At 39.8% G+C, this 17,512-nt stretch overlaps 3 protein-coding genes and 1 pseudogene across 6 annotated transcripts; 1 reads left to right on the top strand and 3 right to left on the bottom strand.

The window, feature by feature from the left end:
- Nucleotides 1-354: 354 nt before the first annotated feature.
- On the bottom strand, nucleotides 355-1,274 carry LOC121050662 (annotated as a pseudogene).
- Nucleotides 1,273-4,028, top strand: LOC112176937 (B3 domain-containing transcription factor VRN1). Its single transcript, XM_024315081.2, has 6 exons — nucleotides 1,273-1,395; nucleotides 1,988-2,471; nucleotides 2,567-2,583; nucleotides 2,869-3,133; nucleotides 3,189-3,616; nucleotides 3,786-4,028. Exons 1-6 carry the CDS (start codon nucleotides 1,273-1,275, stop codon nucleotides 4,026-4,028), a joined length of 1,560 nt encoding a protein of 519 aa, XP_024170849.2.
- Nucleotides 4,029-5,308: 1,280 nt separating this feature from the next.
- On the bottom strand, nucleotides 5,309-7,810 carry LOC121050773 (putative pentatricopeptide repeat-containing protein At1g31840). The gene is made up of 2 exons (XM_040511889.1): nucleotides 7,681-7,810; nucleotides 5,309-7,298 (listed from the first exon to the last, which is right to left on the bottom strand). Exon 2 carries the CDS (start codon nucleotides 7,180-7,182, stop codon nucleotides 5,545-5,547), a length of 1,638 nt encoding a protein of 545 aa, XP_040367823.1. The 5' UTR covers nucleotides 7,183-7,298; nucleotides 7,681-7,810; the 3' UTR covers nucleotides 5,309-5,544.
- Nucleotides 7,811-11,781: 3,971 nt separating this feature from the next.
- LOC112179930 (putative disease resistance protein RGA4) lies at nucleotides 11,782-17,179 on the bottom strand. Of its 4 annotated transcripts, XR_005803052.1 has the most exons (7): nucleotides 17,025-17,179; nucleotides 14,006-16,949; nucleotides 13,769-13,905; nucleotides 13,555-13,649; nucleotides 13,293-13,389; nucleotides 12,578-12,996; nucleotides 11,782-12,209 (listed from the first exon to the last, which is right to left on the bottom strand). XR_005803052.1 is itself a non-coding variant. In XM_040510466.1 (4 exons), exons 2-3 carry the CDS (start codon nucleotides 16,900-16,902, stop codon nucleotides 13,795-13,797), a joined length of 420 nt encoding a protein of 139 aa, XP_040366400.1. In that variant the 5' UTR covers nucleotides 16,903-16,949; nucleotides 17,025-17,179; the 3' UTR covers nucleotides 13,651-13,678; nucleotides 13,769-13,794. The 4 variants fall into 4 exon arrangements, 1 of the variants encoding a protein (XP_040366400.1); XR_005803051.1 differs by lacking the exon at nucleotides 11,782-12,209 and having other exon boundaries at nucleotides 12,323-12,996; XR_005803054.1 differs by lacking the exons at nucleotides 11,782-12,209; nucleotides 13,769-13,905 and having other exon boundaries at nucleotides 12,323-12,996; nucleotides 16,594-16,949.
- Between the last annotated feature and the right edge of the window lie 333 nt (nucleotides 17,180-17,512).

The raw sequence follows: 17,512 nt of genomic DNA, 5'->3' as shown, positions 1-17,512 counted from the left end.
ATCCAGAAGCAGAGTTCCTATGACTTTGTCCAGATTTCAACTGAACCAGCTAGATTCTGAACAAATATGTAGACAAATGTGGAGTATGTGTTTTGCAAGAGATATCGATGTAGACAGAAAAGAATGAAGGGAGCAGAAGCATTTATCGGCATCTTGAACCTGGCAATATTATGTAAATAACCACTGAAACCCCTACAGAGAACAAGTACCATTTACATCTTATTCACTGAAAAGACCAATACAAGATATAATGGAGCAACTTAGCTCTGAGCATACATGTTTGCGAAAACTATGAATTTTCACTATAATCAGTGGTAGGCATATGCTTCTGGCAATGGATCAGAACAAGTATACTTATTCTGCAGATCCCACTTTTGTTAGCTTGCTGGATGCCTCTGAAACATTACCACCGTAGGACCGCAAGAATTCTAATGCTTCAATCCTAGTCTCAGCTATAGGTAATCTGCCTTCCAACATAGCAACCACATTGGTCATACTTGGCCTCAGTGTTGGCCCTACATGCACGCAACACAAGGCTACCCTCACTAGCTTCTCAACCTCCTCACTGCTCACACGACCCTCTAACCTTGGGTCAGCTAGTTCCATATACCTCATTTTCTTATGCACTGGAGTGCAAGTTCTGGGAAGTACACCATTCTTTCTTCCGAACTGATTGAATTGAAACATCTTTCATTTCCATCAGTGTCATCATTTCCGGTGCCACCACTTTGAAACAAGCAATTTCTTCTTCCCCTCACCAATTCTAGCAACACCATCCCATAACTGTATACATCAATTTTTTCACTAATTGCATAGCTAGTAAGCCATTCAGGCGCAAGATATCCCCGAGTTCCTCTCAATGGCGTCAACAGTTTGGATTTTTCGTAACTTATAAACTTGCAAACCCCATAGTCTGATATCTTCACTTGTAAATCATCATGCAGAAGTATGTTTTCCGGTTTGATGTCACAGTGGACTACCTTGGGATTGCATCCACTGTGCAAGTAAGCAAGCCCCCTTGCCATTCCAAGCGCTATCCCATATCTCTTTTCCCAATCCAAAACAGGGCCATTGCCAAAGAGAACCTTCTCCAATGAACCTCTATTCATATACTCATAAATACGATCAAGCACTCAAGCCAGAGGGATATTAAATACGATCGAGCAAACTCTTACACTTTCAAAAGTATATCCCTACAGCTTTTGTTCCATAACCATACTGGTAAAGACTTGGAAGAACCGAAGAAGCACACAAGCCTTCTGAACTCCAACCATGACTTCGTATCTTAGCTGGAAATTTGACCACCGGAAATTCGGTTCCCAGCCCACATTTCTTTCCACTACTCCCCACTTCTTGAGTATTATTCTAGATGACACTTCTAGAGTCATTAAACTGGTAAGAAGCTCTGTTCTTTGCCATAGAGACTTGACAAGCACAGAATATATATGGGTCTTGTTTTCTTGTCCTTTTAGTTTTAATGGTTTCCTGTTTCCTACTTGTTTTTGACTGAGGAAGGTAACAAGTACTTCTCAGCAATCTAGTTCAAGTTGCCTTTGACTGCTGAAGATATCAAAAACGGCAGATTCATGTTGTCTGCAACTCTGCATTTCATCTCTGGCTTATTTTTCTGTTCTTTTTTCGTGGGTTTTTCTTGAACGTCATAAGGGAAGTTTGTGCTCTTTTTTTTTTTTTCCCTGTGAAGCTTGATTAGTGAATAAGATAAGAGCCCTCATGTGATCGTTGAGGCGTGGTATAATAGTAATATGTAAAAGTATGTATGTAAGAATCTGCAGCGAGATGAACCCTTTTTATTAGAAATTTGACCCTTACCTTATCAGATTTATAAAGATATATACATGTTTAGTGTATTTGTTGCCGTTAAATTTGCTATGTTTAAGAATTTGAGATATGTTCATCTCTTGCCCGCCCCTGAAAAAAGAAAATGTTTCTATATGAACTGATGCTGAACACATTTTCTGATGTGCAGGGGATTCCGGAGGACTTTGTGTCTAAATATGGAAAAGATCTGTCAAATTCAGTAACTTTTAGGCTTCCATATGGTTCAGAATGGGAAGTAGGATTGACAAGGTACAATGGTGAGGTTTGGTTTGACAAGGGTTGGCCAGACTTCTCGAACTTTTACTCTCTTGGCTACAACGACCTGCTGGTTTTCGGATATGAAGGGAAGTCTAGATTTCAGGTTTCCATATTTGATAAAAGCACAATTGAGATCGAGTATCCCGTTAAAGTGCCTAACATTGAAGAAAGTGATGAACATGATGATTCCTCTGTTGAAATCTTGGAGGATTTTCCACTGTATCTAAGAAAAGCAAGAGAGACATCTCGACTACCAAGTTCTCTGCCTCGCGTGAAAGACAGAACAATTTCAAGTGGCACTGCAAAAATCAATCTCGGTTTTGAGAAGTCTATGAAAAAGAAAGAGACACATGGGTCCAAATCAGGAAGAAAAAGTACGTAATAAACATTCTCTTTCTACCTTATTCTATATTTTTCATGTGTATACTGTTATAGCTTGTAATGTTCTTACTAAAACATTCCTTACCAGGGAAAGACCATTTCCCAGTGAAAAAAGAATGGGGAAGCACTTCTCGCACTAAGTGATTCCAAAAACAAACACCAGAGGTTCATTCAAAGGCTAATGTTTTCAAATCTCACAACTGCCCTTTCAGAATGGTCATCCGCCCCTCCTATTTCAATCAAAATCTTTTGGTAAGAATTCCATAGGCAAAATTCTTGACCGTCATTAAGTATGCTAAATTGCACAAAAACAAATAGGTACTTATAGGCCGTGTCAGAGTGACAGAACTTTTGTCATCTCTTCTTGATTGATTTCCTGCTCATTTTCAGTGGTTGCCTTCTGAGTTTGTCCAGACACATCTTATGAAGCAGCCAGGTAGTGTTATCCTTTGTGTTCCAGGTGGGAGTAAAACTTGGACAGTTGCATTGAATTATCAACAGAAAGCAAGAAGAGTCAGCTTCAACACTGGTTGGATTGAATTTCTGAGAGACAATAACTTGAAAGTTTGGGATGTTTGTGTATTCATGTTGATTGATGAAATTAGACTTCTATTTGACGTTGTCACAGAAGCTGCAAATTGCACCATGTCATCAGGTAATATATCACCTAATCTGTATTATTAGTTGATTGAATCTTTTAAGTGCCAAAGCAACTAACATTGACCTTCACTTCCTTCCATTTCGACGTGACACTGATGATGAGGAGGATAATGAGGATAATGTGACTGAACTTGATGATGCTTATGACGATGAAGATGCAGATGATGATTCCATTGAAATATTGAACCATTTTCCATCATTCACAAAAGGAAAGGAGAAATTTGCATTACCGTCTCAGCTTCATAAAAGAAGGAGAACAACTTCTAGTACTAAAGCAGAAAGCACCATGAAACATGTAGGCGGCTGCTCCAAAACTCAAAAATTCCTAAAGCAAAGGCCTGAGGTCTTCAAAAGGATTCATCCAGTTATGGCAAGTATCGGAAGAGATTTAGCTTTTCAGAGAGCTACTGCTTTCAAACCTCCTCACCCTCACTTTGCAGTTTCAATAAAACCCTCATATATCCGTGGAAACTATCTGGTAAGTTTTCTATATAGACAACCGGTCACAACCCTAGCTGCTGGCACATTCACAGCTTCTGTTAACTGCATTTCTTAGATGTTAAGCAGACACACTTTTTTTTTTTTTTTTTTTGAGAAATTTTCTGATTGTATCCTAACATTTTCTTGCCTTGCGCCTTCTTTTTCAGTGGCTGCCAACTGTGTTTGTTCATGGACATCTTATTAAGTGGCCTAGTGATGCCATCCTTAAGGTTTCAGATGGAGCAAGATGGCCTGTTTGCTTTCATTACAACAAAGCAAGAGCCACACTGCAAGGTGGTTTCGCTAAATTTGTGCGAGGCAACAATTTGAAAGCCGGTGATGCTTGTGTGTTTGTATTGACCAACAACATCAAATTCTTATTTGATGTTTTCATTTTCCGCACCACATAGAAAGCTGCAAAATTTATACTCTCCACTCCAGGTAAGGAATGCGTTGGTTTCTGAATTTCAAAGGTTGGTGTAAGGACATCTAATTACAAGAGTAGCCAGATAGATCATCTACAAGATCTCAGTTATTTTGATTTTCTTCTTTATCTTGTTGGTTGATCATCTTAATGATCTCTATTGTTTTGGACTTCAATGTCATCTTGATCACATCATTTGAAAAGGCATCAGTAGATGATCTATGTAATTTTACGTTATGATCATTCATTGTTCTCCATCTTTATTCAGTCTTCAAGCATATAATTATTAGCACCTAGTCTTTCCAAGTGTGTAACTGATTAGGGTCTGAATTTATATTATCTAAACTGACTATGATCACAATTCACAATCACTTAGTCTTCAAATATGTGTCACAAACAGAAGAATTGTATCGAAGGAGGATAGCAAAACTACCTGTTTCGCATGAAGCAATGCAACACTTGTTTTGAGTTTTCAAAAAGAGGTGGTATATGGAGAAGGAGAATATTTACCGATTTGAGTTTATCCGTTAGTCCATCTCAATAGTCAATTCATATGCAATGGTGCAAGCAAGGCTTGTTGAAATAGCCAAAAAGAGTTAAAAGGATAATATCATAACTTTGACTTCAAAACTTGAACTTCTCTGACAGAGACAAAGGAAAACCTTAAATCCAGTATTACGTCAAACTCAACTCGACCAAGACAAGGTGTATTACCCAATACGACAGGATCAGATCTTAGTGACGAAGCCACGAAGGAGTCCTTGATGAGGTTAACGAGCTGGCTAACTAGTCTCAGGCTTTGTTCATGGAGTTCTGTTCCTCGCAAGTATAATAACGCAGTGTACGGCTAAACAGGCGCCAAATCTTCCTAGTGGCTTAATTTGATTGGTGCCTGAACCTCCATGGCTGGTTCCTGCTCTAAATTCATGTAGTCTTTCTGAGAGTCGGGGTGAGGTACTCTTATTCCCCCTTGCTCACAAGCTGAGCAGGGGTTTGAATGAGGCCTCTTTCTAACCCCCTAAAAGACTATAATTCTCTTTTCAATCAAGTGATTAACGAAAAAGAGTGTTGAGATTTTTGTGCTTCCCTTGGCTGCAGCATCTGATGCCATTCATGATCTGCCCAAGGCGTGTCTAGAAGCCATGTCAAATGTATACAACATCAATTTTAGACATGCTACGTTTGGCGATCCAATGTGATAAATTCAAATCTCTATTGATTGAATTACATATGCCTTCCGTATCAACATATGGCAACACCATACAATCAAGAAATATGGTACCATTTAACCTGAAGGAAACAAATATAAATGTTTACAATAGCTTTGTATTGTTTACAATTAACCTAAACCCTAAATTATACATCTATACAGTTGAATACAAAAAAGGAACCCAGAAGATGGTTCAGATGTTAATGAGTTGCCTAATTAGTTGTACCAGATAGGGTAAAAGGTCCCCTTACAAACTCCTGTAGCATACTGTATCAGTACCACAGAACATATCTTACAGAACATCTGGTTGGGCGCTCATATTTTGGTGGGACTGAATTTCAAGAAGGTGCTTCGCAATCATCCTTTGTATGATAGCATCCGGCATGATTCCACTTATTAACATACGACCGTACAATGCCATGGCTTCTGCCGTTCTTCCAACCTTGCAGTAACCATGAATCAGGATCCCATATGCTACTACATCCGGCACCAGACCCCTGTTTATAGCAGAATGAAATGCAAGAGCTGCTTTCTTCATCAGTCCTCTTTTGCAAAGACCATCAATGAGGATGCTGTAACTAACTATATTTGGAGAGATACTCTGAAGCATCTCTTCATATAGTTCAAAGGCACTTTCCATGTTTTCAGATTTAAAATAACCATCAATCAGACAACTATAGGTGACCACATTAGGTTCAGGATCCTTTTCCAGCATTTGATCAAACAATAACACTGCATCGTCCATTTTACCTTCTTTACAGAAAGCATCTATCAATATACTGCAAGTGATGGCATTGGGTTTACACTGTCCCTGTGTCATTTGTTGAAAGAGGTGAACAGCTTCATCTACCCTTCGCAGAGAACAATAACCACAAACCATTGTATTGTATGTAACCATATCAGGTCGTAGCCCTCTTTCAGTAAGTTGTTCAAAGAGTGTCCGTGCAGCTTCTAAATAACCTTCTTTAAAAAGCATATTAATGAGAACATTATAAATGGTAATATCAGGATTGACTTGATTTGTTAGCATCATCTCAAAAATCCGGAATCCAGCATATACATATTTCTGCTTGCTGCAAGCATCAATGAGGGTGCAATATGTTACAACATCAGGCAAGAAACCCCTCTTCAATGATTGGAAGAAAAACACTAATGCATCATTTAGTCTCCCCAATTCAGAAATGCCTCGAATAAGCACAGTATACGTCACCACATCTGGTCTTATGTTATACATTCCCATTTGGTTGTACACCTTCACAGCATTTTTTAATCTATTCAATCTACAGGAGCCATCTATCAACATATTAAAAGTATAAACATTTGGCTTTACACCCCTATTAATAACCTGAAAGAAGAACCTAAGAGCGTCACTCATCAGTCCATGCTTGCAAAGGCCATTTAATAGCACACCATAAAGAATAATATCAGGCTCATAACCAGTCTTGACCATACTCTCATACAGGTTAAATGCATCTTTTAAATTCCCCAGTTTGCATATTCCATCAATCAAACTACTATAAGTTAGAATGGACGGCACAAAACCATGCTTCACAATCTGACCGAATATCCCACAAGCCTCCATTATCCTTCCATTCTGGCACAAGCCGTTTATAAGAACACTGTAACTAACAGTGTTCTGTGAGATCCCTTCGTCATACATCCTTCTGTACACCTCCACTAGCTTTTCCAAATTTCTAGTTCTTACATATGCATCCATAACAGAACTGAAGATGACTACATCCAACTTAATCCCACTATCTAATGCAACAGAAAAAAGTCGATGCCCCTCCTCCAACTTCCCTGCCTTAAAGAGACCGTCAATAAGAATGCTATACACAACCAAGTCCGGACTGACACCCTTCTCTTTCATAACCTCATAAAGCTTAATTGCCTCTTCCAACCTCCGATCCTTACAGTACGTGTTAATCATGGTGCTAAAAGTCACCACATTCGGCTCCGGACCAACCCTTAGTAACACATCAAAGAAATCCTCCGCTCCTCGCTGATTTTCTCTACAAAGAAGCTTCAAAATCTTGTTACAAGCAACTACATCAAGCACAAAACCTCTATCCATCACTTCTGAATGAAAATTCAATCCCATTTCAACTTCACCTTTGCCCAAAAGCCTTGACATAACAAACTCGTAAACACCAAAGCCTTGTCCACACAATTTTCCATATATATCAAGAATCACATGTACACGATTCGCATCAACACAAGCACTCAAAATTCTACACACAGAAAAAGGCGGCACCGAAGCACCCAATGCACACATACAAACCAATGCCTCAACAGCAGAATCCAACTCCCCATTTCGGCAAAAATTCTCAATCAGAAAACCACCAACATAACTCAAATTTGAACCGTAACTAGTAAAATTCTCTGTAAAAACAGCAGAAATTTTAAATTGAGTACCGAATTGGCGTACCATGGTGTCGAAAACCCGGGAAGCCGGAGCGAGCAATCGGCGGCGGAGCAGGAGATGAATGAGAGCGGAGAAGGACTGCGGCGAGTGGGTGAAGCCGAGAGAGGTGCGGGACCAGTCGAAGAAGCGGACTGCGGCGACGGGGTCGGACTGGAGGCGGAGGAGGATGGGGTGGACGTGGTGTGGGTGTAATTTGGAGACGGAAACGGGGGGTAAGAGTTTGGGGTTGTTTTGGAGGAAGGCAGTTGAGATTTGGTGGATTAGGGTTTTGGAGGAGAATGGGGAAGTGGAGTAGAGAAGAAGAGAGCGGCGGCGAGTGAGAAGGATTAGGGTTGAGAATGAAGAGGTGGAAGAAGAAGAAGATATCATGCTTTTCGGAGCTATGAACTCTTCATTGGCTTATTTCTTTGGCCACTCGCATTCGCGGGTATTACAAGCTTTTGAGACTCGTCAGCCGGTGTCTCACTTTTATTTTTATTTTTATTTTTTTTCTCCACTGAAATTTTTTACCAATTTAATCTTTTTATATTAAAAAATTATAAAATATATTTAATCTAATATAGTAAATTGTAAAATAAAATAAAAAATTTCTTCTTTCTATCTAGGTAACAAATATGTGAGTCTGCTTTATTTGCTTTTGTGCGCGCGTGTGTGTACACATATGATATACATATTTGTGAATGGTAACATTCATAAACTAATCTTTTTAATGATTATAGCCCTCAAACATTAAAAAATTTAAAACATGATTAGTTAACAGGAAAAAGTGGAAAATAATTTATTTTTTTTTAAATCAAGGGTTGGTCTTTTTCCTCAAGTCATACGGTTCAGTGATGGGATTTTCGTGAAAAATCGTGGTTCTGTGCGATTCATCAAGGACAGTTTGAGGGTGGCAATAATCTTTTGCCGGGTGCTTTCGATGTTTTTGGTCCTAATCATGGTGGTCATTTGCTGTTTCAACCTTCATGGTTTGCTCCTCAATGGCCCGATTGTGAAGATTATGCTAATGGTGGTCAATTACAAAGTTCATTCTACGGGGTTAATTTTGTTTGTGGTACATCAGTACGTGTGATGGTCGATGGTGTTGTCGTTGCGATTGTGCAGTGGCACTATTAGCTTTTTGTAGTATGGTTGTGTGACTTGTGTCTCAGATCGTATGGTTGTGTGACTTGTGTCTCAGATCCTTTTGATGTCTCCAAGACTTCAACCCTGGAGTATGCTCTTGGCTTCTGTCACTGCCTTTGTTTGAGCCCAAAATAAATATTTTTCCCGATAAGGGGGACTCGAAGAAATCCGGGCCAATATTAGTGGCCCAAGCTATATATTTTCGATAAGCTCGGAATATATTGTTTAGAGGCTAAATAAAGCCTACTTGGAGGCCAAGCAATCTTGGAGCAAATCTGAATATTCTTTGATTCATTATTAATTATCAAGATATCTGATAATTAATGGTGATTTGTTTGCTTGATTGCCAAGTACTGTGCAAGCAAGCAGATTGGGTTGATCAATCAAGAAAGGAAACAATGATCCTTCGTTGTCCTTTAGTACCAATATACATGCAAATAGTTAAGATTCTCATGCAATTGATGGCACGGTGGACGTGTATAAGGAGCATGCAATGGCAATAATCAAGGAATATATATACAAGCTACATGAATCAAGGCCAATACGTGGCTATTTCACATATATACACATGCATGGTAGAAGACAATCAAGGAAGAGATAGCATGTTGGGCCATCAACTATTTGCAGCCAATAAGATGCAAGGAACCAAGTTTTCCCATGTAGTCAAGCAATTAAGGTGGACGTGAAACACTTCAAGGGGATTGCAATAAATAAGGGTGATATAATTATGCATGATTGCATAGCTACAGAGTCCCTGCGAGAACATATACATATAATTAATGCATATCCTGCCGCATCCAAGAGGAAGATTACGTCCAGGACTCACAGAGGCAATTAATCCTTGCCTACATTCTAGCTACGACAGAGGCGGATAATTATTAATGATCGCCTACGATAATATCAAAACTATTAAGAGTTTTGATTTGATTCAAGGCCAATAACTGTGGCCTAAAATATAGTATTTCATTCCTATTTGGAAAGTGAATCTGCAGCAGCCTATATATAGAGGCTAAAGACGATACGGAAGGGACCTCTCTTTCAGCAATCAATCCTAGCGATTACAAAGCCTCCCCGGAGCAAACCCTCAACCTCGTTGAAACCCGGTGACCGCCCGCCAATCCTAGTCTCCTCGCGAGCCGACTGTCAGCCTCACCAGATCAACTCGGCGACCGTACTTCTAGTCCCAGTCTCCCCAGGAGCCGACTGCGAGCACAACCGCCACTGTCACTTCCAGCGAAGCAAGGGTAACGCCCTCGCAACCCAGCGAAGCTAAAGTCACGCTTTAGCAAACCCGTGCTTCTCTCAACTTCCCAATGATTGCTCTGCTTAGTCTACAACACTAAGTATCGATTCGGTGAACGCAAAGAGACCACAACCAAAGCCCTTACCCGCGTAAGGCAAAGAAGTCCTTTTCCGAAAGGCAAGAAAAGAACCCTGTGACGAGGTTGGTGCTCTCCTCGTCCACAGCGCTTGAAGAAGAAGTCAGGTCACGGGACTACCCCAACGACTGCACCCCGCGGTGCTGGCACGCCTGCGCAACCACTCGCCCAAAAGAGACTGTTTGCACACCAGCTGGTTTTGGAGCCAAACAGCCTTAAAAAGCAAGACCCTTGATGATGCTCAATTGATGTGTGATACTTTTACCCTCTTGATATGGAGGTGCCATTGTGTTCCTATCCTCATTCAGGGGATAGTCCTAACATTTTTTTTTTTTTGGGAATTAATGAAATCATTCATTAATAATATGGGTTAATTACATATAAGTGCATCTTAGAATATTTTTTAGCCATAAGGCCACCAACTAGTTTTATCCTTCTTAAGACCACTACATTAAAAAAGATGTTATATTTTGGATATTAAAAACCAATATATTTACATAAATGCCACTAGAGTACAAAATCAACATTTATTCTCTCTCTCCTCTCCGGCGAGGTCTCCGGTCAACTCCGGCGGGTCTCAGGCTGACCTACGGCGAACTCCGGCCAACTTCAGGTCAACCTCCGGCGGATCTCCGACCAACTTCCGGTCAATTCCGGCGACCACAAAAGCTACTGTCACTAACACAAAAAGCTACTGTAGCTAGCAACAAAATCTACTCTGATGAAATTTCCGGCAACCTCCGGCGAGGTCACAAAAGCTACTGTCACAAACAACAAAAGCTACTATTACCAATAAAAGATACGCTCCCAAAAATCAAAAGCTACTAACACCATTAACAAAACCTACTGTCACGGACACAAAAAGATACTCTCACCAGCAACAAATGGCTACTGTCACCATCACCAGTAACAAAAGCTACTTTCACCATCACCAAAAGCTACTATCAAGCAAAACAAAAACTACACTAACCAGCACCAAAACCTACTCTCACAAAAACCAAAAGCTACTACCAAGTAGAAAAAAAACTACTCCCATAAACTGAGAAAGCTATTCTCAAAGTCTAACAAAACTATGAAAATAAAAAGCCACTTCTATAGTTTTAAAAACCTACTATCATAGTTGTGATAATATCCTTCAGCTTCATTGACACAACGCAAGTTTGAGTGAAAACAATACGGTATTCAAGCCCTGAGCTACACTAACCAACACCAAAACCTACTCTCACAAAAACCAAAAGCTACTACCAACAAATCACATCAGAACAACAAAGCAAATTAGGAGGATTTCTCCATTTTATTAAAAGGAACAATTTGATTCCATTCCAGGCAACAAGTTTCCATCTTATGATAGGCAGAAGATCAAAAATCAAAGTTCCAATAACATAATACAACACAACCCACAGTAATAATTTCACAAGATTTTACAGAAATTTGCTTACAAACAAGTTGTACTAAACTGCACACCAGGTGTTCGAAGTTATGCCACAGACAAAATATTACTACCCCTCGAGCAAACACACCAAAGCCAACAATGCATCAAATCAGGCACATCAAAATCGATTACAAGAACGAAATTGAAACCAGAACCCAGCAATTAAAATGCTGAAACACAAATCGGAGAAAAGAGGTGGAGATCTAGGATTAGAGGTGCCATACAGTGTACCTGGTGGTGGTTGAGATCGAATCTGAAGAGAAAGCCACCGGTTGGGGATTTTGATTCGAGTTGAAGAGGCTGCGGGCCTTGTCATCGTTGCCGGAGAAGAAGCCTCGTTTAAGGTTCCGATGGAGGTGAGGTGGAGGAAGAGGCAATGGTGGCTGTGGAGGCCTCGTCGAAGAGCCAGAGACCATGACGACTTTGTCGTGTAGATCGCGACATGCCTCCAAGTCGTCACCGGCGAGCTTGTGAGGTCTGTAACAACATCGTTTCGGTTTGTGCCGGTCGCACCATGCCTCTAGGTCGTCGCCGGCGAGCTCGTGAGGTCTGCAACGACATCGATTTCATGCCTCCAGATCGTCTCCGGCGAACTCCTGAGGTATACAACGGCATCTCGGTTAGATAGAGAGAGAGAGAGAGAGAGAGAGAGAGAGAGAGAGGATTTTTTTTTTAACCAGAGAGAGATATTGTTTGAGAGGTTAGAAACAGTGGAAGGGCATAATTGTCATAGACGAAATAATTTGAAAATAGAAGTGGCCTTATGTGTACAAAAAAATTTATGTGGCCTTATAGCTAATTAAAGTTTCAAAGTGACACTTATGAGTAATTTTCTATAATAATAACCAAAGGGTATATGTACCCAATGAAAAGAGCCCAAAACAAGGCCCAAATACAAACAAACCTAACAAGAAAAATTATTACTAAACTCAAATCTACATAGATAGGCAGAAAGAGTGTAAACCTAAAAATTAAGTAATATATCATCTCCTACAATACAACAGCTGCCGCCCAAGCCATCCGCACCGCCACCACTGTCCGAAGCCAAAAGGTCGCGAAATATAGAGGAGATAAAATCCTAATAACCGTTGCCAGTACAATCTCAAAATACAAATCCAGTCGAAACCAATGTAATGAGACGATTAATTGGAGCCAAACCCACACAAACTTTCTCTTCTCCACCAAAGAGACTCAATCCGAGAAGGAACCGAAGCCACCAAAATGGGACAGAAGCCAATAGCAATGAAAAAATCCAATGGTGAATGGGGGGTGAAACACCCATGCTTGAGCACCCATACTCCTCTAGGTAAGTGTTTCTCACTTTTAAGAGGTAGCCATGAGAATCTTCAAGGAGCAGGTCTTTGGTAGATCTGTTTTCTCTTCCTGCAACATTATAGATTGGTACGTTGACATCAACAATTCGAAAAATAAGATTTCAAGTTTTATACATTTGAAGATACAATAGACACATGAGTTCTCTCCCAAATTATGTTCATCAAATTACAAGTATGACAGTTCATTGAGTTGTGCACAACTGGAAACCTTCGTTAACTTAATGGTGCATGACTGCATGTGTTATAATACTAGCATTCATCAAGCTTTTTGAACTCTTACGAAGGGTTACTGTTAAACAGCGATTCCTCTCCAACAGTTACTTCAAACACAAAATGATATATTACCTACAAAATAGGCAGAACCATGAAAAGCACATCAATCAGTGGATGCCTCAATGCAAGACAAGTTTCCCGAGTGGTGTATCACAGCTCAACAATCCTCCTGCATAGTGCATAGAATGGTTTGATCAAGACGGAATTCATTTCTTAAGTTGGAGTTAATCAAACTTATGTTTGGACGGTAGACGAAACCAGAAACCAGCATCTATACTCAGAGGATTGAATAAGAAGGGGCAATATTAACATTACAAGGGCAATTTGCTCTAACCTTAGTTGCTCAGCTACCATTGCTCCATTCCTTATCGATCAGTTGGACAACTTCAAGGTTCATTGTGATTCTGAGTCAGTTATGCTTAAAGCTACCTGCAAATAAATTTTAGTAAGATTTGATTCTGCCAAAAAAAAAAAAGAATTTTATACAACATAGAAAAAGTCTAAAACTCTTATCCAGAATGACGCATACAAATAGAGTCTGATCCTACCCAAGTGTCATCATGTCTTGGGCAATTTAGGCACCACCGCAAACTTGTGGTAGGTTTGAACAGCCTCCAATAAGGTGCTTGAAATCTTTAACTTGATCGACTATAAGTAACGTCAGTACTTCACGACTAGCGATTATCTAAAGATTCCAAGGAACATAAATAAACAAAGTTATGGTGCAAGAATTCATGACTACGTCTACACACACACACACATACATTCATCAATTAATTACATACCAGAATAGTATATCTTCAGTATCTATTGTTCTTCCTTTGAAAAAGGGATCAACTCCATATATGGAGGGAATAATTGTGACGTTTGGGATGCGAGAGATGAACTCATCAGAAAGGTTGTCAAAGCTCTTATAACAATCGATGAGAAGATTCTGCACTGGTGCATTTTGCATGAGGAGGTCTGGCAGTTGTTTCAGTTTAGGACATTGCACAATATGCAAGGAAGAAAGGCGTGGCACTATTGAAATTGATTTCATTTTGGAATCAGAAGAATACTTTCCACCTAATTCCCACCTTTCTAAACTCGGCAAGCAGCCAAGAAATAGTGTTTCCAAACTTGGGAAGGATGATGATGTTTCTTCTTCTACTCCGAAAAATTCAGCTCCAATCTTTTTTAGACGATCCAAGTACTTTAGCTTCACTACTTTAAGGGACGGCAGCTTCCCGAGGGGAGGCAAAACAGAGGACTTGCTGTGACAAAGATGAAAGACTGTTAATCTGGTTAAATACGCCGTCGTCATCCAATTGGGCCAGGTGGAGCCCTTATACCCATCAATTACCAAACAGCCCAAATTCTCATGTGGTCGCAAGGCATTCATTACTCTAGCATTTGCGTCGTTGTCGCGTTGGTTCCACAGATAATTAAGTTTTAAATAAGAAAGATGAACTTTTTGATTCAGTTCTGCTTTCTCAGCCTCACTTGCAGCATTTTCCCCAACCTCTGGAATACCGATGTCAAGACGGCGAAGTTGATTCATCATTCTCAGATCCCCTAATGTCAATACTTCGACTTCTTCACTACAATAAACAGAAGCCTCCCCGTCTAGTGTTCGCAAATTCCTTATACTCCCAATCCCTTTTGGTAAGTACCGAAGCGAATCACAATAACAAACATGAAGGTGCTTCAAGTTAATCAACTTCCCCATATTGTCGGGCAATTCTTCAAGTCTGGCGCACTTATCAAGGTTCAAAGTTTGCAGATTATACAAGTTACACACGCTATCGGGCAATCTCTCCAAATAACGATTAAGAGACAAATCAAGATATCTCAAATGTATCAAATTACCAATCTCCTTTGGCAACTGCTCGATGATGTTGTGACTCAATTTCAAAGTCCTTAGACATTTCAATTGTGAAATCAAATCCGAGTCTATGGCAGTAAATCTTGAACCAAAAGTTTTCAGGGTACGCAAAATTTTGCTATTCGCTAATTTTGATATAAAAGATGGAAATGGACCATCGTGTGCTAACATTAAGGTCAAATGGCGAACCCTATCATTTGCACTCGATGTCTCTATTCCATGGGTACCCTTAGCCTTTAGAGTAAGACACTCATTCTCGGTAAGATATTGTACAAAATCATGCACAATATCATGCATTTTGCAGCCTATAATTTCCTTGGTAAGTGCATTTTGCCTAAAATCTTGGAAGAAACATCGCATTACCAACTTGGTAAAAACTTCTCTACCTTGTGTTGCCTCTTCTTTGTTTTCTCCAACATTCAGATAGCCTTGTGACATCCACTGCTCGATAAGAATTTCTTTGTCGAACTCAAAATCTTTGGGATAAATAGCACAATACATAAGGCAGCTCTTAATTTCTGGAGCCAAATCATAATAACTGAGTAATAATGGTCGAAAAACTTCTTGTTGAACCACTTTTACCTTCCATATCTCACTGTTGAGAACTTCTTCTCATTCTCTGATTGTCTACTTATGCAATAGGAGACTAGCTAAAGTCTTTAGAACAAGAGGCAAACCGTCACATTTTCCAACAATTTTCTTAGCAATATCTGCAAACCCCTTGTTGGACTTATCTTGTTCCCTATGCTGAAATGCAACACTATAGAATAGTTCCAAAGAATCTACATGACTCAACTTCCCCAAAGTGATCATGTCACTGGTTGCTCTCATCATTTGAGCAACCTCCTGCTTTCGAGTGGTCACCAGAATTCTACTACCTTTGGAACAGGTTTGCACTAGCAGTGGTAAACTCAACGTCTCCCACTCTGTTTGGTTTTGAGTCCACACATCATCTAGGACAAGGAGAATTTTTTTATCCTCGATACATTCCTGGATGCTTTCTAATAATTTTTCCAACACATTTGAACTGTCTTGAGATTTTATTCCACTGACAAGTTCAAGGATTTCTTTTGCAATCTTGATGACATCAAAAGGATCTGAGACACAAACCCATGCTTTGATATCAAAATGGGCTTGAACTTCTGCATCCTTAAAGACTAATTGGGTAAAACTTGTTTTCCCCAATCCTCCCATCCCTACAATGGGGATGACAAGGCCGGACCTCCCCTCCCTTAACAACTCACTCACCAACCTCTCTTTTTCAACTTTGCGCCCAATTATGGTCGATACATCGACGAAAGATGAAGTTATAGGTCGGGGATTATATTGTTCAACATTGACTACAGCAGCAGGCATGGTGGATTGAAAGCTAAACTTGTTTTTGTCAACGTAAATCTGAGTTGACTCTTCACTCAGATCTTTTATTGCACTACCAATCTTATAACAACGAGCTACCTCATTCAATCTGGCAAGACAAAATTAGCAATTGGAACGAAATGAGAAACGTACCTCCACATGAGAACCTTGTGTTTCTTGTTTCTCATCTTCTCGTTTCCCAATTTTAGTGTTCCAACCATCTAGCACGTCATCCATCTTGTACGACACGTCTTTGAGCTGATCCAACCAGTCTCTCACAGCGGGATCCGACACTTGCTTCTTCTCAGCGTCGTGAAGCACATTCTGGATAAGTTTGAGGGTGCTTCTGAACTTGACAACGTCCTTCTTTGCTTTCAAAACCAATTTCAACCCTTCACTTGTGTGGTGGTAAACAACTGAACCCAATTGTTGAACAAGGAGGTTGATGAGTACCTCGGCCATTTCTTGAACGAGTTGGAAATTGCTGGTTGACAAGGGAAACAGCACAACTGCACAATCAAAACAAATATGAAACAAAAGCTATAGAGGATGGCTGTGCTATAGGCATGGGGCATAATAATTACCTCAACCACTACTGCAAATAACGAACTCCAAATCAATTGTAATTCTATCCTAAAGTTCCATCTACATGTAGATTAGATAGGTATTGATTGTCCTTTTTGATGGATCCAGATGCTTGAGCTAAACTGCCGATCATTATTTAAAGTTTCCGACTTTCCGTTCTACTACATTGACCTGCAGGCAAGCTGCTTGAATGATTGCCAATTTTAATATATCAATTATACTGACTTTGTTTACTAGTTACAGTACTAGCTAGCTAGATGATTAAACAATATAATTAAGCAATGCTGACATTGCTTGACCAATAAAAAAAATTATCAATTGAAAAGTGATGTGGTGGTGGTCAAAGACACCACAGCAAGGACTAAAAGGACTACATGGTTATAACACAATCATTAATATAATACAATCAGAATTGATTTAAAACTGAAAGTGCTTTGAACTATACTCAGTGCTCTAGCACAATAATTGTATTCTCTTGTTTTTCCAT

This window comes from Rosa chinensis, chromosome 7 (assembly GCF_002994745.2).
Source record: "Rosa chinensis cultivar Old Blush chromosome 7, RchiOBHm-V2, whole genome shotgun sequence".
In the NCBI taxonomy this organism is placed as follows: Eukaryota; Viridiplantae; Streptophyta; class Magnoliopsida; order Rosales; family Rosaceae; genus Rosa; species Rosa chinensis.
This window is presented reverse-complemented; position numbering and strand designations above follow the sequence as displayed.

Excerpts from the sequence above, each read along its gene's own strand:
- LOC112179930 (XM_040510466.1), bottom strand. The coding sequence starts at position 16,902 with ATGGCCGAGGTACTCATCAACCTCCTTGTTCAACAATTGGGTTCAGTT. Across the intron at positions 13,906-16,593 it reads CACAAGGTTCTCATGTGGAG|ATAATCGCTAGTCGTGAAGT; the intron begins GTACGTTTCTCA and ends TGGAATCTTTAG.
- LOC112176937 (XM_024315081.2), top strand. The coding sequence starts at position 1,273 with ATGACTTCGTATCTTAGCTGGAAATTTGACCACCGGAAATTCGGTTCC. Across the intron at positions 3,134-3,188 it reads AAATTGCACCATGTCATCAG|CAACTAACATTGACCTTCAC; the intron begins GTAATATATCAC and ends TAAGTGCCAAAG. Across the intron at positions 3,617-3,785 it reads ATATCCGTGGAAACTATCTG|TGGCTGCCAACTGTGTTTGT; the intron begins GTAAGTTTTCTA and ends CTTCTTTTTCAG.
- LOC121050773 (XM_040511889.1), bottom strand. The coding sequence starts at position 7,182 with ATGATTAACACGTACTGTAAGGATCGGAGGTTGGAAGAGGCAATTAAG.